Source organism: Drosophila erecta, unplaced genomic scaffold (assembly GCF_003286155.1).
Source record: "Drosophila erecta strain 14021-0224.00,06,07 unplaced genomic scaffold, DereRS2 tig00000055-arrow-pilon, whole genome shotgun sequence".
NCBI classification, from domain to species: Eukaryota; Metazoa; Arthropoda; class Insecta; order Diptera; family Drosophilidae; genus Drosophila; species Drosophila erecta.
The window spans coordinates 630,765-651,029 of record NW_020825200.1 but is presented as its reverse complement, the minus strand read 5'-3'; the positions used below and the strand labels follow the sequence as shown (position 1 = coordinate 651,029).

Sequence of the window (20,265 nt, the reverse complement as noted above, 5' to 3'; positions counted from 1 at the left end):
TGACTTAAATAATTATTATTTATAATTTCATACTAGAATTACGTATATCTTATATCTATAAGTACACCACTCACGCGACCTGTTGCCAAATATCGGGACAGAGATAAACTTATATACAAGAGGCATGGCATGGGCCACAGACAACTAACGACTCATGTCCGATTTCCCAGAAGGATGACGCGGCAAAAGCTAGAAAACAAGTCCAAATGGGAGGGGAACCGATGAATGAATTTTTGTTGGCCGCCAAACGACCTTACACCCGAGCCACCCCCTGTAGCCCACGTACCGGCTGGGGAACTCCATCGGCTTCCCAGTGATCGGAGATCAGTGTGCTCAATGGTGACTCACTCGGACTACGCCAGCTCCACGACGTCATGCTTAAGGTTGTTATTTGCCCTGCCAGCGAGCCAGCGAAGAGTGGATACTCCGGAGAGCGAAAAGCTCGCGACCCGAGTGGCAAACGGCGCCGGCAAACTGGTCCCGAGCAGCAAGTGCCCCTCGGAGCCAGCCGGTTGGTCATGGGGCAGCCGAGTCTGCGAGAGAGCGCCAAAAGCTCGTGGCCCCGCGACTTCGTCATGGCTTTATCACAGTCCGCCGGTGCTGATCATTAGTTCGTCATTCGGCAAGTGGGTCGGATCAGGGCCAGAGCGATCCAATCGAAGATCGGCGATCTGGAGTGGTATACGGCGCTGCACTTAACCCGATCGGCGGATCTTTAATCGGTCAGTGCAATAACGGTTATTAAAAGTTTCTAATCGCAAACTTTCCGCGAAAGATTTCCGCGATTTGCGGCACGTGGAGAGCCTGCAGCTGACTCCACTTGTCCGGTCAGCAGGTGAAATACCCTGACTATCTCGGGTGAATCATCCGGTCGGACGTACCCACATCCTAAATACGTTTCAACCGGTTGCAGTGCCGCCTGCAATAAGTTCAATAATACAGAAGTGCGATTCGCAGAATATTATGATTAAACAGGGCCAAAGTGAAGTGAATAATTTAATAGCGCAAAGGGCAGCAAAACAATAAATTCACGAAAAGATATATGCAGTGCAGTGTAATTACCAAAAATCAAGGCGGTATAACAAAATCTTAGTGACGGTACACCCAACTCGACTTATGAAATTCAAACCTCAAACCAATGAATAAGATGAATTTAGATGCCATCCGATAAGGTTAAAGGAAAGTGTAATTAAAAAGCTATCAAAACTTCAGCTGATATTGACACTGTAGTTGCCGAAAAGGGAGCAGGAACTTCCCAGTTTAATGGCCATTCTGCAGAATAGTCGCCAGAGTCACAAGCAACTCAAAATCCACATCCAGACGATTCACAGTGTTTGGTGCCAACAGAGGCCGATTAATGCCATGCATCAGGATGTCCGGCAAAAAAGCATCGGATCCGAAACCGGGGCCAAACTGGAAGCGAAGGAGAAGGAAGTGGGGGCTGAGAAGGAAGGTTTCCCCAACCGGAAAAGACGCGGAAGGCGATGTAGCAGCAGTTCCACCAGCGACTCCAGCCAATCCTCGGATTCCTCAACAGACTCGGACTCCGGGTCATCCTCCAGCAACAGTAGCACAAGAAGCCAATTACCCGCCCTCAACTTGCCAGTGCCCCTCCCGCTGGCGACACCCACTCCTCCCGCCGTTCCAACGCCTCACCAGGCTCCATCGCCTCGCAGGAACTCCAACGACTCCAACCGGAGCATCTCTCCCGTGGAGGTGCCTGTGGATCCGCACGCTTGGACGTCCGAGGACATTGCCAGCTGGGTGAAGTGGGCGACGCGAAAGTTCAAGCTGGACCCGGAGCCGGATATCGAAAGGTTTCCCAAGGACGCCCAGGAGCTGTGCGATCTGTCTCGCGCGGACTTCTGGGTCTGCGCAGGATCCAGGCGCGGAGGCATGCTCCTGGCGAAGCACTTCGCGCTCAGCCTATACCACGCCACCGGACGGGAGACGAGTCCCATGCTCAACGACAACGAGCCAAGTAAGTACCTAGACGGAGGTGTTGTATCCCTCAGTAGCAAGCGATCAGGAACTGGCCAACCCCCCACGCGTCACGACTTTCACATCGAACGAAACTAGTTGGTTGGACGCACATTTTTTCACTGTCCAAAGCTAATCTCGGGCCACATAAATCTGAAGCGTCCAGAGATTGAACTGCTTGGTAATTGGGTTCACGTGCTATTCCCAGCGGAGCGATTGTCCGACTCTCGAATCCTTTGTGGTCAGGCATCAATTGAATCCTTTTGGCCTCCGTCGGCAGCCAAATGGCCACTGATTAAGATGCTTTGGTGCTGATACGGCCGTTACTTATGTGCTCCATTGATTGTTTCTCCCACACTCCCCCGAATGTGTTGATAAGGAAGAAAAGTGGAGGTGCGGGAAGTCCCCTTTTAATTACCTCTCGCCCGAGTTGGCCAACTTTCTCTCAGACTCCATTAACGTAAATCGCTGGGAAAATCTCTGCGCGACAGCAGCAAAGTATGCAACACTTTTCCAGTTATTAACTGGGGATGACTGGGAACGGGAAGGCGGGGGCGTGGCAGGGCCTTGTGGGTGGTCGCGTCAAGTGATGAACTTAATAATAAACGATGTAAATATGATAATTTCTCGCAGGATGTGGCATCTAATAATAAAATCGAAATAATCCCGCGCCAGCGACAAAAGTCGCCAAGTCAAGTTTCAGCCGGGCGAGAAAAGTGGCGTGAAGGTCCGTGGTTGGAGGTTTGGAGGGTTGGGTGCCTTGGATGGCTTGGCTGGCCTGGGTGGCTTGTCAGTGACAACAGCTCTGCGGGTGGTCAGCTTCTGGGCACAGGAAAATATTCATTCGTCGCATCCTTCCTGTGGCAGGAAGAGCAGCTGGAGGCGGGGAAAGCCCCTGATTTGGGTCTGGCATATGTTGGTGGGTGGGCTGTGGACTACATATACATGCCTTGATCCCGAGAGCAGGCGACGTCGATTTAATTGATTTGTTTTTTATGCCAACCAGGATTACGCGTCGTCGCCGTCACGCAGATTACATTTGTTGTGGGCTGCAGTTGTTGTTCCCAACTCCCAGCTCCCATGTCCCGTGAGTCACCGCCCCTTTTACAGGGTACAAACTGGATCAAAGATGTTCCCTGTTTAGAATTCAAAAGCCACAGACAGTAATGGAATGTAGGTACCTTGATCTACGCAACTGAAACCATTAGTCACGATGTTTCCCAAGAACTCGTATATATTTCCCCAAGCAAACAGAATTGTTTGAAAAATATTTTCTGTTTCCATCGTTCGGATTCCCCTGACACTTTATAAATATCCAGTGACTCGCACTGGGTATGCAATAGTCGAAAAGCGGCAAATGAAGCAGTTGTTTATCGTGTGCCGTGCCGTTTGCTGGGTGGTGGGTGGTGGTTGAGTGGCTGCACGTGGCCTCTGACTTTGCGACTTGCCTGGCAAATGCCGAAGCGGCATTTACCACCAGCTGCGCAGGTGAGCCGTAATCGTGCCCGGAGCTTCGCCTGCTTCGCGGATGCCCGTGCTCGACCAAGATGCCAGGCATCCGTCCGGTGCTAAGGAGCGAAATCCGACAGCGCTTCTGGCTACAGTTTCAGTCGCCGAATGGCTCTCGTCCTAAACGGTTGACGCGCTCCCGGGAAAGACTACCATTGAGGGTCTTAAACCATTGCTCGGGTCAAAGGTCAATCTGGCCGAATATAAGGAAAGTTACAAGACGTAACTCTACAGCTTCAACATTCATCGAGAACAAACAGTGTTTATGCTAAACATTTAGATGAAAAAAGCTGGATCTGTAAAATACAAATCTGAAAAGTGTCAAATGCGGTCGATAATTTCGAGGAATAATGCAAATGCCAATGAATTTATCACGAAAAGGTCTAGTGACATTTCATAAAACTCTGATCGACGATATTTACCTAAAAATAGAAATAGTAAGGAGAACAGTTCAGTGTAGTAAAGGCACTTGCAATTTCTGAAAAAGATCCACCATGAGCGTCAGCGTGGACGTGGGCGTCATGTGGCGCCTCTCGGAGGACTTCAACCGGCGCTTTGGCCTCCGGATGCAGCCGGCCCCGCCAGTTGGACAGCACCCCCATCCGCACCACGGCGCCGTGCACCACCACTACCACCACCACCACCAGCACCAGCACCAGCACCACCAGCATCCGCACACCTCGATGATCTTCAATGGTAAGAGCGCCGAAATTCATAGGAATTTCCGCTGGGCAAATGCCAGCCGCCAGTCGAAGAGACTTGTGTGAATGAACGGCACGAGGAGATTGCTCAATGGCAACCACTCGATTCAAGGCATTTCCGGCGAGCGAGCGGCGGCGGTGCCCCTAGAAATATGAATGAACGAATGGGCACGGTATGGTGGGTCCAGCGGGCTGACATTGTCTAGAAGTGAGAACTGTGTCTTTTAGCCGCGGCGCTGCTTGATCGGCGGATGAGTCATCTTGGTTATGGCACTTTCGTGCTTTTGCAGCGGCACTTTGACCAGGGATTTCCCCTGTGGAGGTGCAGAGTCTCTGGGAATGTCCCCATGGCCAGCAAACAGGAAAATGTATCTACTCTGAACCCTAGAGACGCATGCACATTTTCAGTTGATATGCATTCCAGTCACAAATGTATGGTCGTAGTAGAGCTTCAGTTGCTGCAAAACATGTAATTGACAATCGAAACTATTAAATATATTTATAGATTTTCATAATATGTACCACTATCAACACTTGACTAAAGTGTTAACTAAATAGCGGAGTCTCACTTTTTATTTGATTGTTAGCCTATCACATATAAATTTCATTTGATGCCCGTTTTTCTTCGTGTGCATCGTGAGATCCAGGATTTATGTCCATTGCGGTTGATTTTCTGTGAATCCGCGCGGCTTATGGCATTCAGCTCCACTTGGAACTCTTGCCACGTCGCGGCTCCCGCCAGAAAATCTCGTTTGACTGGGCTGACTTTCGTTCGCGATGCTCTCCTCTCGCTCGCTCTCCAAGTATCTGTATCTGTATCTGTAGATGTAGATGTATCTGTATCTGTTTTTGCAGGGGTTTCCGAGTATTCGCCACTAATGCCCCATCCGCCGGTTCTCTCTTTCAGATCCGTACCAGCTGCTGAACGCTGCCTCGCACCGATTGGTTGCCCAGGGCTCAGGGGGCCAGATCCAGCTGTGGCAGTTTCTGCTGGAGCTGCTCGCTGATTCGTCCAACGCGAATGCCATCAGCTGGGAGGGCCAATCGGGCGAGTTCCGGCTCATCGACCCGGACGAGGTGGCCAGGCGGTGGGGCGAGCGCAAGGCCAAGCCGAACATGAACTACGACAAGCTGAGCCGGGCTCTCAGGTGAGTCTTGTCGTCTCCAGGCACACTCTTGGCTAAGTTTGTGCGCTTCTCTTTGCAGGTACTACTACGACAAGAACATTATGACCAAGGTGCACGGAAAGCGCTATGCGTACAAGTTCGACTTCCACGGCCTGATGGCTGCTTGCCAGGCTCAGGCACAGGGAGGAGATCCGGCCTCCAGCATGCTGGGATCCTACAACCACCACGCCGGCGGAGCGATGCAGTTGGGCCGCCACCCACCACCGCTGCACCACCACCCACAGCACTCGCATCCGCACCACCAGCTGGGTCAGCCCCATTTTCTGCACCCACACCACTCGTCTCCCGCCTCAAACAGCTCCAGCCTGGGATTCCCATCCTCCTCGACGGCCTCCTCGCAAGCTTCGCCCGGCCAGGCGCCCGCCTCCTCCTCCGCCTCCACTTCGAATTTTACTGGTCCATTCCAAGGTGGGACAGCCGGCGTAGACCCGGCCAGGACGTCCTCATCTTCTGCGGGAAACTACGACCAGGGCTCGGTCACTCCCACCTCAAATGCATTCAACTGAGCCCGCCGCAACCCCAATTTGTCGCCGGGGCTGTAAGTTCCGATGGGGCAGGAGGATGCGCAGGACCACCCACTGCGCAAGGGAGAGCGGAGAGCAACCCTGCACCCCAGCCACCCATCGGGCAGCCATCGGGCACCATCAGACCTTTGGCCGTAAAAAGGTCATTTTGTGTAATTCCAGCTACTTTGGGTTAATTGAGGAATTGTGATAGCCTGGAGCATCGCAGAGCAATACTCGGAAACGAGAGCCAATTTGTTACTTAGCCTGTTATCCTTCGCTTCTAGTTGTAAGCAGACATTCGGCAGAGCTCCTTTATTCCATACGAGGTCTCATCATTAAATAATTCTAAGTTCGCACACACAGTAAATACATCAAATCGCAAATGCAAAGCTAAATCAGAGTGCACTCGTACCTTGGCTAGGTTCGCTCGGTGGCTCTGGAAAATGAAATACTGCTTCGAGATTGATGGGCAACGACTTTACTCAAGGTAGGGGTGTGGCGTTAGGTCCCGAGCAGTCCTACACGGAACACTTGATAGCGAGGATCAAGAAGGCCAGGCTGAAGACCACAAAGAAAATGCGGTCCACCGCGGTGGCCAGCAACGCCCAGTCGAACTGGTTGGCCTTGGCGCCCGGCTCTTGAACGGGGTTGATGACCAGCGGACTGGCCTCGACCGCGTGCTCGTCCATTTCCACGGTCCTCTCCGCCTGCGACTCGCCGGTGCTGCTGAACACCGAGAGCAGCAACCAGGTGCCCGGGTTCCCGTGCAGCAGTTTCCTCAGCGCCTCCGGAATGCGTACCTTGTGCTTGGAAGTGGCCAGGAACAGGACTAGGACCTCGACGATGGTGGAGACGCTCAAGAACAGCAGGCTGATGCTGAAGAAAAGCACTGCAATTATAGGGATGCTCGGTAAGTGCTGCCAGTTCGGAAATATTCTACTTCATATGCGACCTGAACTGATGAAATCAATTTAATGCTAAGGCGAGTGAGCTGAGGAGGCGTTCATTGGAATATTATGGCAATGGGGAGCACTCACCCACAAGTGGAGTATTGTTGGACAGCACTGGCAGAAGTTGGGCGAAGTACATGAGGAAGGTGGAGATCATGATGAAGAGCAGGCCGTTGATCATGATCTTCTCGCCGCCCATATGGGGTGGCAGCCAGAAGGTGGAGAGGGCCAGGACGACGATGCAGGAGGCGGGGGTATAGATGATGGCAGTGTACATCGAGGATCGCCGCTGAGCCGTCAGAGTGTACTCCATGTAGGCGTAGTAGTCCTGAATGACAAACTGCGCTCGGGAGTCCACGATCTCCCACTCCGGTGACTGGACCAGGTCGTCGTGGTCAAGGGACTTACCCATTGCCGTGCCGTTCTCCGGCAGGACGACCTTCAGGCCCCAGGAGCCGACCTGCAGCTTGCAGCTCTGCTTGTCGTAGGGCCATTTCAGCATGTTGAGTTCGCAGTAGGCCGTGTACAAGGCTGGCGGCATCCGCCGGAAGTGGCCGTCGTGGCTGAGGGTCACCTGGGTGTCGGCCATTAGGCCGCCTTCTTCGCCGTTAAAGAGTGTGATTTGTGGGGTCCAGACCTCGCTGGACCGCAAGGTGATCTCCGTGATGTTGTCATACTCCGACGGCTGCCACACACGCTCCTCGTCTCTCCATCGCTAAGAACAATATTTGCTTCTGGTTAGTTGATTGGTTATGCAGTATGGGAACTTACTACAATACTTATTAGCTTATTTGCAGCAACAGCTTGCTACCCAGAAAATAAAAAACAATCCAGTCAGATAATGCTTTCCCAAAAGTCTTATCAAGGTTGTGAACTTGAGGAGAACTCGGAGAGCTATCTCGTTTTTTAGCTTCATGAGATGCAAGAAAGGAGTGGACACTGGACTTACGAGATTTAACCAGCAGTGAGTGGTCATCTTGCCGTTCAACTCGTCGATGTCTATGTAGGTGACCACCATTCCCAGGGAGACCTCCGTGGGGGCTCCTTGAAACCAAGGCTGCACATCGCTGTCGTAATTCGTGAAGAGCCCGGCGTGGAGGCGGTCCAAGGCCTTGACATTAGCGTCCTTGGGGTCCGTCGTAGCTGGCGGGGATTCGAGATTGCAGTTATCAGCGGCTTATGCAACTGCGGAGCCGTAAACACTTACAAGTGGCGCCTAGCACGGAAGTCAGCATCATGAGAAGTATTCCCATTAGCATTTGCAGCAGTAGTGGAAGTCCAGGACCGGAAACTGGTGACTTTATCTTCGGAGGAGTCGGCATTGTTCAGTGCGGCTTCGTATTCGCTGTACAATGCTTTGCTCTCGGAATCTGAAAGGGAACTGAGCTCAGCTCGCGGCTTGGCACATGGCCCAGGCTCCTCCGATAGCTCCGGGTTCCTCTGCCGACGTCGCAGATAAAAGAGCAGCCCACATATTTGGGTTTGTGTATCAGCCGTGCTCACATGTAGCGGAAAGATCCGAGGGAGGTTCCTCTTCCTAAGAATTAAATAAATTCTGATAGCACATATATGGGAATAAAATAGTTCTGAAATTAGTAAATGGAATGGAGTACTTGGTAAACTAAAGCCCGGGAATCACACATTTCGCATTTCACAGTTTGAATCATAACTGTCTTGGTATTTTTCTGGATTGGTATGTTCTTATCGCGGCGGCAGCGCGGCCCCACTGCCCAGATGGTGGTATATTTTCGGTATATTTCGGGGCGTCCGATGAGCCAAGACCATGACCATCGATACCGATGCCGATACCGATAACAGAGATTGTTGACGTGTGCTGCTGCGTGTCATTTCGCTTTTCACCCCCGCAAGCCGGCAATTTTCGGGAACGGATTGGATTGGACAACACACCATGGCGGAGGAAGTGATCGGAACCGTAAAGGAGGTGCTGAAGGGCATCATCGAGAATGTAAGCGCACCGAAGAACGAGTCGGCGCCGGGCGAGAAGAAGCCCTCGACTCCGGAGGGCATGGCGGTGGCTTACAGCAGCCTGGTGGTGATGGCCATGCTGCCAATCATCTTCGGCTCCATCCGCTCCGTGAAGCTGCACAAGCTGAAGAAGGTAGGTGCGTCAGTCTCGAGCCGGAAGCTGGTATAACCTGTTCTCTGCATTTCCACTCCCTGCAGTCCACGGGCGAGAAGGCCGACACGATGACCAAGAAGGACGCCATGTACTTCCCGCTGATTGCCTCAGCAGCACTCTTTGGGCTCTACCTGTTCTTCAAGATCTTCCAAAAGGTGCACATCAACTACCTGCTTACCGGCTACTTTTTCGTGCTGGGAGTGATTGCGCTGGCGCACCTGCTCAGTCCGGTGATCAACTCGCTGATGCCCGCCGCCGTGCCCAAGGTTCCCTTTCACATCCTGTTCACCAAGGGCGAGGGCAAGCAGAAGGAGGACATCGTGAACTACAAGTTCTCCACGCACGATATTGTCTGTCTGGTGATCTCCTCGGTGATCGGAGTGTGGTACCTGCTGAAGAAGCACTGGATCGCGAACAACCTGTTCGGCCTGGCCTTCGCCATCAACGGCGTGGAGATGCTGCACCTGAACAACTTCGTCACGGGCGTAATCTTGCTGAGCGGCCTCTTCTTCTACGACATCTTCTGGGTATTCGGCACCAACGTGATGGTCACCGTGGCCAAGAGCTTCGAGGCGCCCATTAAACTCGTGTTCCCCCAGGACTTGATCGAGAACGGCCTGAACGCCTCGAACTTCGCCATGCTAGGACTGGGCGACATTGTCATTCCGGGCATCTTCATTGCTCTGCTGCTGCGCTTCGACGACAGCAAGAAGCGCAAGACGCGCATCTACTTTTACTCCACGCTGATCGCCTACTTCCTGGGGCTGCTGGCCACCATCTTCGTGATGCATGTGTTCAAGCACGCGCAGCCGGCCCTGCTATACCTGGTGCCAGCGTGCATGGGCACTCCACTCCTGGTGGCCCTTATCCGCGGCGAGCTGAAGGTGCTATTTGCGTAAGTGTGCACCTTGGCGGGCGCTTGACTTGAAAGTAATTCGTTCTACCCCTCCAGCTATGAGGACCATCCCGAGGAGAAGCCCGAAAAGAAGGAGAAGAAGGATAAGGACGAGAGCACAAGTTCGTCCGGCAGCAAAAAGAAGGAGTCTAAGAAGGGCAAGTAGAGCCAGGAGGCCCAGGAGCACCCTCTTCGAACAACATCTCCATTCGTTCCATCGTAAATGTCTTCGCAGCTAGCCAAGCTTCCTTTTCGTTCCGATATGGCTTCACTATCTCTCACAATCCGTAACTTATACGGTACACCGCTACAAAAGACGATTCACTTACTGAGTTAGTTACGTTCCTTGGCCAGGCACAACAATCTTATTTAGTTCGATTAGGTTACAATTGTAGAAAATGTTCTGTCGACTTTTTACCGCAATCAAATTTAAATCTAAATGTAGATTTCCAATATTTATGTGGCTCCCGCAAGGAGGCGTATATATTTAAGAAAGAACAGTTTAGATACAAATATATTCCAATTTTTGTAAACAGTGAGCGCTCTCTTCTAAATCCTCGAAAGATCTCCGATTTTAATGGAAACCCCTTAATTTTGACTACGTGTTGCATGGGAATTGCATTTCCTTAAACCAATGCAATAATTTATGTAAACAGTAATGCGAATAAATTCTAGTTTTCGTAACACCAACTTATAAATAAAATCGTTTGTATTTAGTAAGGATTTCCAGGAATATAACCTGAAATATAGCCTGAAATACCAAAAATTAAGCTCATCAAATGCAAAGTTAAACTACAATTTTAATTTAAAAAAAAACTTTAAAATGTTAGTATTTTAATACCGGTTTTGTATCACGGTCACATGAACTATCGATAACCAAATAGTGAGACCCTTTGTGCGGAACGACTGACACCTTTTGCGAGCACAAGCGTTCATTCCTGCAAAAATTGCGGTACAAATTGCAAAAAGTGCAAATTTTGCCAGCGTTTGGATAAAACTCGGTTGCCAAGAGCCACTAAACACACGCGTAGACAGGCAGAGAGGTAGGTGCACTTGCAATAAGCGCGACAAAAGGCGACAAAGCCCCTCGGAGGCCACTTACCAACACACACACATTCGCAGACAGACGCGCGTGTAAAAAGGGCTAAGTGCTGCTAACTGCTAGCAGAAATCCAGGACTCAAGGACACGTTCGGTCGGAATTAGAGACGCAAGCAAGCAGCGACCATGTCCGGAATTGCTATCACACGGCTCGGGGAGGAGCGAAAGGCCTGGAGGAAGGATCACCCGTTCGGGTTCGTCGCCCGACCCGCCAAGAACCCCGACGGCACCCTCAACCTGATGATCTGGGAGTGCGCAATTCCCGGCAAGAAGTCCACCCCCTGGGAGGGCGGCCTGTACAAGCTGCGTATGATCTTCAAGGACGACTACCCCACCTCGCCGCCCAAGTGCAAGTTCGAGCCACCGCTGTTTCACCCGAACGTCTATCCCTCGGGCACCGTCTGCCTGTCGCTGCTGGACGAGGAGAAGGACTGGCGCCCCGCCATCACCATCAAGCAAATCCTGCTGGGCATCCAGGACCTGCTCAACGAGCCGAACATCAAGGACCCGGCCCAGGCGGAGGCCTACACCATCTACTGCCAGAACCGGCTGGAGTACGAGAAGCGGGTTCGCGCCCAGGCCCGCGCCATGGCGGCCTCCGAGTAGTCGGGCTCCTGCCAGTCACCTTCCCCACATAGACATTAACAAATACACACACATCTAGCCGGTAAGCGTTTGTTTGGAATGCTCTCCACATCTACTTAATTTAAAAAAAAAATCGACTAATTTTGGACAGCCCCCGCGGCCCAAACATATACATAATTTTTTAATGTTTTGCAATTGCATAATTACCAGCTTGTACCATCTGAATAAATCCTAATAAGTCCTGTAATTTTTTGAAGAGCCCCAAAGTGGCTACGTGGCACCCAGTAACCGAAGCTCATTCTCATCTTCGATTCTGGGTGCATATCTGATTATTCTACGGTCTATTTTGTATCGCAAGTACTACGTACAAACACATGTAATTTCAATAAAAATGTATTAGTTGTAAAAGTTTAGGTAATTTCAAGTTTTCTCCGGCAATGTGCGGTCGATTACTTGTTGGTCGTCAATAGTCACGACGCAGCTGCATTTAGTGCTTTAATTATGGCCGCAGATAAAATTATGCATTTGCGTTTAACCTTTAAATAATATTGCCTCCATTGTCTAATGCACAAAAATTGTATTTAAAAACTCGCTTAATTTGCATTTTTTTTGTATTTTCTTATTTTTCTGACATTTTCAATTGGTCACCTTACCCAAACTTTTCAGCTGATCTGGCAGACTCGCCTACGTTACTATGAATAATTTTTGAGTGATCTGGCAGCACTATCAGCTGATAAGACGCAGCTTCCCTGCTAACGGTTCATTTCCAACAAAGCCGCCATATTGAAAAATAACCGATTCAGAATTTAGCTTGGAACTCAGCAGATGCCTGCTGAGATTTCTGTGCGCCTGGTACTTCAGTTTGAGGAATACAGCCTAGCAGCTGTTTAGCTCCGAGGGCTTAAATTGAAAATGTTCGATCTGAAATACCAGGGGAACATAAGCGTGCAGAAGGTGATTTCAATGCCAACGATTTCGCCAGTGATCCGATATCCCTAGATGGCTAATTTGGTGGGCAGCTCTATTCTGAGTACCAGGCGAACAGAAATCCCAGCAAGTTCTTCTTCAAAATGGCGTCCTTGTTGCTGATCAGCTGATTTGTCTTTTGCCTGGCGTAACCTGACGGTTACCACATTCTTATATCGATCTGGTAGTATTTCGAACTTTTTGAATCAGTCTGGCAACCATGTCTGCGGATTAATTTCCGCGGGTCTGGCAGCACTCGAAACAATCGTTGAATTCAAAAATTGTAAAATCATTTTGAAGCATATTTTGGGTTTATTTTATGTTGAATAAATTAATTACTTTTATTGTCGCACACACTTAATAAATAATGTACTCATTCAAATTACACAGTTAGAATTGATCGCTTCACGTGGAACAGCGAGTCATTTACATAATAGTATTGGATCTACATAGGAATACTCCGCCTCATTCTACTCAGCAGACCATTGCAAACTTGTAGTTTCTTGCCCTCAACTTAATTTCTGTCTAAGTGGTAAGCTTTGGCATGCATTATATGTCATGATTCCCACTTAATGGGTATGCGCCTAAATTAGTGTATGTACCTAAGTAATCTATATGTTATTCCTTTAGGTGCACTGTATATGTATGGGAGTACGGTGTATATATCTACTTCTATCGATCGGTAAGTCGAAGGAGTCAGTCCCCAAGTGGCGTTGGAAGTGGAGGGCAGCGACGGGAGATTCTCCGGGAATACTGTCGTCGATTGTTTGTGGCGGTTTGGATAGTGTACATTTTAAAGGAGGCTAGGATTCGATTAGTTTCGATTGGGTTGGGCTGCTGCCTAGAAGCATGTGTAATACCACTCCAGCTGCTTGCGCTGCGCCTCCCACCGCAGCTGGCTTTCTCAAATGGCCGCCTCCTGCAGGTTTTCCTTGTTCTTCTGCTGGCCATGTCCACCGACCAGGCCGCCAATGCCCAGGCCCACGGCAACGCCGCCGCCCAGGTGATTCGGACTGGGGCTGTCGCTAGCCTCAGGGCGAATCGGTTTGTTTTTGCAGTAGAACTGCTTGTGAGCCAGGTAGGTCTTCACGTAGTTGAAGGATATGTCACAGGTCGAGCAGTACTTCTTCATCACCTCGGCGGCGGCAGCTGCTGCGGCAGCCATGCTGCTGCTGTTTCCCAGCGGAGAAGTCATCGGCGGAACCAGCCCGCCGGGCGCGGCATCCGTTCCGACTTCGATTGGCTCAGCCTTAATATGTGGCGTGGCGATCGGTGAGTTGTTGTTCTCGTGCACCAGATTCACAGTCGGAGGAGGATCCAGGGGCTCCGATTTAATGTGGAAGCTGTGGACGTAGAAAGTTAAGTAGTACGAATGTAGATCATTGTCGTCCATCCTTACCTGGCTGTCTCTCCGTTGGCTCCATCGGAATTCGAGTGTTGGTTGGGAGCGGGGTTGGAAGTCACATCCTGATCTCTGGTGTCGGGGGATATGGAGGGTGAGTTGATGGCCACATGGGCATGCGTCAGCTTCATGTGGCGCAGCTGTAAATCAAAAACTCTTGTTACTTCTCTAGTCTGGCGGAACTATAAAAGGGTACGCACAACATTGCCCTTGTAGGTGGAAACATAGTTGCAGTAATCACAGTTGAAAATCTGCGGGGGATGATCCATGGAATCGTGTCCAGTTGTGGCAGATGCCCCTGTTGAAGGCACCAGCTCCTGACTCATCGCGGTAGCATCCTCCTCAAAGATGCAGGTCATGTAAAGCTCCTCGTTCACGTCGCTGGTCTTCTTGTCGAAATGGGTTCGAATGTGGGTGCGCATGCCTCGTAGAGTGTTCCCCTTGTACTGGCAGATGCTGCAGCGGTAGGCCTTTACTGTTCCGTGCATCTCCATGTGTTTCTTGGCCAGTGCCGCGGTGGGACTCACTACCCCGCAAACGGGACACTTGTTCAGACTATTGGAGGCGGGTTGCGGATTGGCTGGTGGTCCTGCGAGGGCACTCGCGACGGGAGGTGGACAAGGCAGGCCAATTTCATGCAATGTCTTGCACTTTCCGCACTTCTCCTTGGCCAACGCCAGCTGGCCAGGATCCGTGGGCGTCGCGGCGGGGGCAGCAGCTGCGCCTCCCTTGGGACAGTAGTAGTTCTGGTGGGCGCGCAGGTTGTCCAGGGAAGTGTACTTAATTCCGCAGGCGGCGCAGATCAATTGTTGATATGCTACCGGAGTGGTTTCCACGGACGAAGCAGCTTCTGCCCCTCCGGTTCCCAGTCCTACAGCTCCAGCGATGGATGGTGAAACGGCCGACTTGACATCCACTTCACTCGCACCCTCTTGGCTCCTTGCCGAGCAATAATGCTGCTTGTGTGCCAAGTAGTTCTCGTACTTGCAGAACACAATATTGCACTCCATGCACTTGGACACGCCTTTTTTCACATAGATCTGGGGCTGCTGGGAGCCACCTGCCGATCCTCCACTGCCAGGATTCCCACTACTGGCTTGGGCAGGAAGAGGAGAGGGCGGAAAGGCTGCTGCTCCACTACTGCCCGCCACAGCAGCTGCGGCCGCTGCCGCCGCCAGTTTAAGAGCCAGTTCGGGGTTGGTTTTGGCCAACAGCGACTCGGAGAGTCCAAAGTCCGCAGGTAGCATGGAACGCATGTCGAGCAGATGGGGCACAGCCACATTGAGACCAGGTGGTGACATAGAGGAGGCACTACCAGCCCCGGAGCTGCGTGGACTGATGGCTCGTCTTTTGGGAGAGGGGCTCATCGAGGGACTGCTCGGCAGGGAGGGAGCGCAAACGATCTGCTCGGGAGTCACACTTCCTCCTCCTCTCGGAGTCTCAGCATTCTCCTTGCCAGTTCCCGCGCCGGCAAGGAGTACCTCCTCCACATCCAAGAGGGCATTTCGCAGTTGTCGCTGCCGCAAGCTCAGCGAATTCAGGGTGATTGGCGATCGACGCAGCGAGAGATCGAGAGGCGCAGATTCCCTGGAGTTAGCAAAAAGGGAAAGAAAGGCGTTATTCAGTGGTTTCTTGTTAAGCTCTATTTATAAGCACTAACCTAGTTAACCCAGCCTCTTTTCGCTTGGGCTCTGGCGGACTGCTCTTGGCTTCTGTGGCCTCAGCAGCGGATGATGGAGCTGAAGGGCGTTCGGGCTCCAAGGAGGCGCCAATTAGGGCAGTTGCCAGTGGTTTAATTGTTCCGTTGTCCACGGTGAAGCAGGTGGTCTCCGGATTCACAATCCCCGAGTTCGGTGTAGGCCTGCGCATAAGGTACAATAGTTCCGTTAAATACTTATTACCGTTATATACATTGCTTAAACATTACAGCAAAATGCAAATGGAAGTAACTCAAGGAAGTTTGCCTTGGTAACTTACAGTGGGCCTGGAATGAAGCTAGCTGCTCGGATCAGCGAGCAGGGCACAATTATGATCGGGTGGGTGGGCAGGGCCAGGAAAGGTGGATGCGAATGAGGCGTGGCCTGGAGGGAGGCAGCGGCAGCCGCTGCTGCAGCTGCGACGGCGACCATCGCAGGAGTAGGGGTTTTGTTCCTGGCCTGCGGACTCAGCTTGCCGGGCGTAGCCGCTTGGGCAGATACCCCTATGGATCCGCCGGTGGAGCCGGGTCCGGTTCCTGCTCCCGGAGATGAGTCTGGCTTGGGCGTGAGCTGTCCCTCTGGTCGCCGCGAACTGCAGTAGTGCTGTTTGTGCGCTCGATAGGTCTTGATGTTGTTGAACCGGATATCACAGTGGCTGCAGTAGCGATCGGTTTGCTGTGGATGGGATTTGTTTATTGTTAGCTTGCGGATTCAGGGGTCACTGGCACCTCAACACTTTACTCACTTGACTAGAGCTATCCTCCATCGGATTGGGCGTGACTCCCGGAGGTGCTATTCCGTTCTGGAGGAGACTTGGCAAGCTGGCCAGCGTGGGAGCTGCCGGCGAAGTCTGGTGCATGCGCATGTGGCGATTTAGGGATACCTTCTTATCCGCGCTGTAGGAGCACTGGGTGCAGCCATATTGCTTTCCGGTCCTGGCCATTTTGGCTGGTGGCTCGGAGCCCCCGGCTAAACCTGCTGCCTCGCCAGCTGCGGCCGCCGATCCTCCTGCCCCTGACTTATCACTGCCAGCCTCGTCCGTGTCCTTAATTCTATGAGAGCAATAGTAGGCTTGATGGGCCTCCAGAGTTGAGGGCGAACTGAATGCAATCCCACAGGGCAGGCACATAAATCTGGCTGGTTTCAGCAGAGGTTCCGCTACATCCGGTTGGGCTTGTGTGTCCGGCTTGACGAGCGGCGGAGGAGCCAGGAGGCGAGAGTCCGGCAGGGTCAGCTCCTTGGCATCTGGCTTAAGGGCAGGATCTGAGGCCAGAAGCGCATTCAAACGCACTTTGGGATACTTGGGCGTGGGACATGGCGAGGGTGAGGGTGAGGGGCATGGAGAGGCTTCCGCCTCCGAGGGCGGCGTGGCGGGCTGCTCCAGCTTGGGAATCAGATGGGGAGAGCTGGGACTCCTGGGCGGAGTGCTTGGGCTGTTTGCCGGCAGTTCCTGCTGTTCCTCCGGCTGAAGATCATGGTCCTGCTCCATCTCTGTCTCTCCCAAATCCTGCTCCTCTTGGCGATTAGCATTTTCTGGCTGCTCAAAGTCAGCATCTTCATCATCGTCGTCTTCTATATTGTTATTGTTGTTCTGGGGGTCTCTGGAATTGTCCAACTGATCCTCCAGGTGGTCCTCCATTTGCTGCTGCTTCTGCTCGCCCATTTCCTGAGCGTTCAGATCTTTGGAATCTGCAAAGAATGAGCGCAATTATATCAATATGGTTATTATTCAGAAGTAGAAAAAAGAACGATTAAGCTAAATGGGTGCACAACGATTTTTTACACTATTTCAACTCCATATTAAGAATTTATCTGGCTGGATTAAGCAAGCTTGAGTATGCGCTCTGGGGTCAAACAGTTACCCGGCAGTTTAGTGCCTCAAATTGGCTTCGCGGAATCCGCAACTGCGGCATCCAATCTCTTGCATCCGCTGCCCATGAGGAATCTATGTGTCAGACAGCTGCTTTGGCAATTATTATCGAACAAATTGTCAGTGGTCGGAGCTGTGAAAACAATGCGACAAGAGTCGGTTGGACAGGCTGCTGCCCAGGAGGAGCAGGGGCAGTTTATCCACTCTGGCCATCTCTTACGTGGAAAACGCTGGTGGAAATGGAAGGAGATGGGCAGGGAAAAGAAAAGCCCATGGTGGTCACTGATGATTAGGCCCCGCGGATCGCTGCAGAAGTTCGAAGTTGGCCAGAATCCCAAACTGACATCTGATTTGTTTCTGTTTTGGCCACGGCGAAATATTATAACGACCAACGGCGATGCTGGCCGAGATTATGGCGGCGGACAGTGGAAGTGGACGTGGACATGGCACACACATGGCATGCAGATGGAGTCGCCGGATAAGCGTCGCAGTTTGCAGTTTGCATCTCGCTTCGCCAGAAATTCGACATCTCGACCGGAGCGAACATTTGCCCTGCTCGTGCGGGCTACAGCTCCCAAAAGGCCCCCTTCTGGAGTCCTCCCTCGCCCATGGGTTTCCTTTGAGGATGGGAGGCTGGAGGAGATGCGCGTTGACCTGTCAATTGATGGCTATTGAAATGTCAGCACATCCAGAGCGACTGAGTCCCCAACAAGGAGGGAAGCCAGAGAGACTTCTACACAGCAAATCGTTTTGAAGCTAGATCTGAAGTCATTCTCCGACTTAGCCCAAAAAATTCCGAGATGCAATTGTAGTGTATTTGCTGGTTTCTCCTTGTATCTTCAGACTAAACAACGATATTTTCAAAGCTCGCAAAGCAAGCCCAGTTTCTCGCTGTGGAGACCAAGTTTGTTGCCTAAGTCTTTTGATTGCTGCTGTTTGTGCTGCCGCCGCCGCTGCCACTGCCACTGCAACAAATGTTGCAACTGTTGCCAAACTATTGACGGCCCGCCCTAATTGCCGCCGTCGATTTTTCACGAATTCACACAATTCTGCACGTGAGCAATCGGTTAGAAGAATCGCTTCCCCCTGCCCCTCCAAAAACAAAAAGGGCTCTGCTGGCATTCCGAGGCATTCTGCTTATTTGTAAGATATTTATTGCCTTCGATTGGGTGGCGATAAGCCGCACACGTAAAGTGTTTTGTCCGGGCGAAGAGGCCTCCGCGAAGAGAAGGGCAGAGAGATGGCCGAGCGCCGATAGAGTGCGAACGGGAGACTAACAGCTAACAATGGCTCTTGGCTTGGTTTCGACTGTGCCCCGACTTGGGTGCCCCGCTCTTGGCTTGGAGTCCCAGCTCTGCCCCCAGCGACAGCTGCCTCTGCCGCCGAGGATCGCTCGGCTAGCCCGGGCTGGGATCGGCAGCCCGGCTCAGCGGCTCACCAGTTGGTGGAGCAGATCTCCTCCAGCGATTGTTTCGCGAGTGCCATCCCAACACCCTCTCCTCTTTTCCATTGTTGTGCGGACTCGGTTCTGGGCCCTAAAACCGCTGGCAACCGCCAGATTAGGCGGTTTCAAATGGGAACCTCCAATATGATACTCAACTCTAACATTCTACTTTATATGTGTACTGCTGTTTATATAATTTAGGCAAAATTACATTAAGCATACTGTTTTACTGTGGAAGACCTTTCATAGTTGTATGCCCAAGTGCGAGGAATTTCAAGGCTACGCATTCGCATTCGCATACGAAATCGATTTGGGATCTGGGAACAAGCCGTCTTCGCTGAAATTGCGATCGGGCGATCGTTTGTTTAGCCATTTCGTAACGTTACGCCGCCCCACACACCTTTTGCGTGGAAGGCTGGGGGGGATTCCCCGGTGCTCCTCGCATCGCCCCCTGCGGCCAACGCCAACAATTGCTTATCAATTTGTTAAATCAGCTCGCCGCCGTCTTCAGCGTCAGGTCGCTCTTCTCTTCTTCTTGCCGGAGCTGCGATCGATCCTCGCCGATAAGCGACACAACAAAAACACACAGAGGGGAAAGGTGAGGGAAGGTGGTGCATGTGGGCCGGGGATACCTGGCACTTTATCAGCCGCCAGATGATTGTTGCTGGTTTCTCACTTGGCAACTTCACTCGGTGGGCGTTGTTGGCAGCCATAAACAATCGAACAATTTGGCCCAGGCCCGATCTCGGCCAGGAAAAGGGGTGGAGGGGAGCCCAAAGAAGGAGCAGATCCCCAGGATCGACCCTTTGTTCATTTGTCGCTGGCTTTCAACCCGCGGACCGCCGTCGCTGCTAATCGTTTCGGGGTCAGTTAACCCGAAATCGAGAAAAAAGCACTGCTAACCGAAAACGAAACTGGCAATCCCTGGTAGATCTTCCTCAAGATGGTGGCCAACCAGGGAACGAACCAAGGCTGCCTAGGATCTCGGGAGCCAGTCGCCAGTGCGTCTGGCTGGGTCACTACTTAGAGTTCGTTGGATGCAAGTGAGTACGTGGGTAAGTGGGTAACCATTAGTGCCAAGTTACCAAACTTTACTTCTTTTAATATATTTCTAATTCATTTGTCAGGCAATTTTCGGCTGAATATTTCCCTGGAGCATTGCTGATGGCCTTCTGTGATTTTGAAACTATTGAGGCTCCGCTTACTCATTAGTCACACCAAATAAGAGGGAACTACTGTCTCCGAAACCCCCAATGGAGCATAATTAAACAAATTTCTGCGGCCGCTATCGAAGATCGGGATTTTTTGGGGGGAGAACAGAAATTGAAAAACG

The 20,265-nt window shown here is 51.6% G+C and overlaps 5 protein-coding genes across 7 annotated transcripts in view; 3 read left to right on the top strand and 2 right to left on the bottom strand.

Annotated features, from left to right (window-relative positions):
• The first annotated feature begins 3 nt into the window (after positions 1 to 3).
• Positions 4 to 6,263, top strand: LOC6540769 (DNA-binding protein D-ETS-6). 2 transcript variants are annotated; one of them, XM_001968148.3, is made up of 3 exons: positions 4 to 1,981; positions 5,098 to 5,338; positions 5,397 to 6,263. In XM_001968148.3, the coding sequence occupies exons 1-3, from the start codon at positions 1,264 to 1,266 to the stop codon at positions 5,881 to 5,883; spliced, it is 1,446 nt and encodes a 481-aa protein (XP_001968184.1). In that variant the 5' UTR covers positions 4 to 1,263; the 3' UTR covers positions 5,884 to 6,263. The 2 variants fall into 2 exon arrangements, with proteins under 2 accessions (XP_001968184.1, XP_026834238.1); XM_026978437.1 differs by lacking the exon at positions 4 to 1,981 and adding an exon at positions 3,984 to 4,185 and having other exon boundaries at positions 5,397 to 6,143.
• LOC6540819 (neuronal acetylcholine receptor subunit alpha-4) lies at positions 6,183 to 8,200 on the bottom strand. Its single transcript, XM_001968147.2, has 4 exons — positions 8,041 to 8,200; positions 7,783 to 7,976; positions 6,921 to 7,548; positions 6,183 to 6,772 (listed from the first exon to the last, which is right to left on the bottom strand). Exons 1-4 carry the CDS (start codon positions 8,153 to 8,155, stop codon positions 6,402 to 6,404), a joined length of 1,308 nt encoding a protein of 435 aa, XP_001968183.1. The 5' UTR covers positions 8,156 to 8,200; the 3' UTR covers positions 6,183 to 6,401.
• Positions 8,201 to 8,611: 411 nt separating this feature from the next.
• On the top strand, positions 8,612 to 10,407 carry LOC6540786 (minor histocompatibility antigen H13). Its single transcript, XM_001968146.3, has 3 exons — positions 8,612 to 8,952; positions 9,018 to 9,868; positions 9,926 to 10,407. The coding sequence occupies exons 1-3, from the start codon at positions 8,743 to 8,745 to the stop codon at positions 10,032 to 10,034; spliced, it is 1,170 nt and encodes a 389-aa protein (XP_001968182.1). The 5' UTR covers positions 8,612 to 8,742; the 3' UTR covers positions 10,035 to 10,407.
• Positions 10,408 to 10,722: 315 nt separating this feature from the next.
• LOC6540761 (SUMO-conjugating enzyme UBC9) lies at positions 10,723 to 11,800 on the top strand. Its single transcript, XM_001968145.3, has 2 exons — positions 10,723 to 10,911; positions 10,991 to 11,800. Exon 2 carries the CDS (start codon positions 11,095 to 11,097, stop codon positions 11,572 to 11,574), a length of 480 nt encoding a protein of 159 aa, XP_001968181.1. The 5' UTR covers positions 10,723 to 10,911; positions 10,991 to 11,094; the 3' UTR covers positions 11,575 to 11,800.
• Positions 11,801 to 12,834: 1,034 nt separating this feature from the next.
• LOC6540824 (zinc finger protein ush) overlaps positions 12,835 to 20,265 on the bottom strand; it is a 61,826-nt gene continuing 54,395 nt past the window's right edge. For both annotated transcript variants that reach the window (XM_015159764.2, XM_001968144.3), the window contains exons 3-8: positions 16,364 to 17,307; positions 15,899 to 16,293; positions 15,582 to 15,782; positions 14,122 to 15,508; positions 13,919 to 14,061; positions 12,835 to 13,862 (exon numbers count right to left, since the gene is read on the bottom strand). In XM_015159764.2, the coding sequence (XP_015015250.1) occupies positions 13,424 to 13,862; positions 13,919 to 14,061; positions 14,122 to 15,508; positions 15,582 to 15,782; positions 15,899 to 16,293; positions 16,364 to 17,307 (3,509 nt within the window). In that variant the 3' untranslated portion in view covers positions 12,835 to 13,423. The remainder of the gene's footprint in view (positions 13,863 to 13,918; positions 14,062 to 14,121; positions 15,509 to 15,581; positions 15,783 to 15,898; positions 16,294 to 16,363; positions 17,308 to 20,265) is intronic.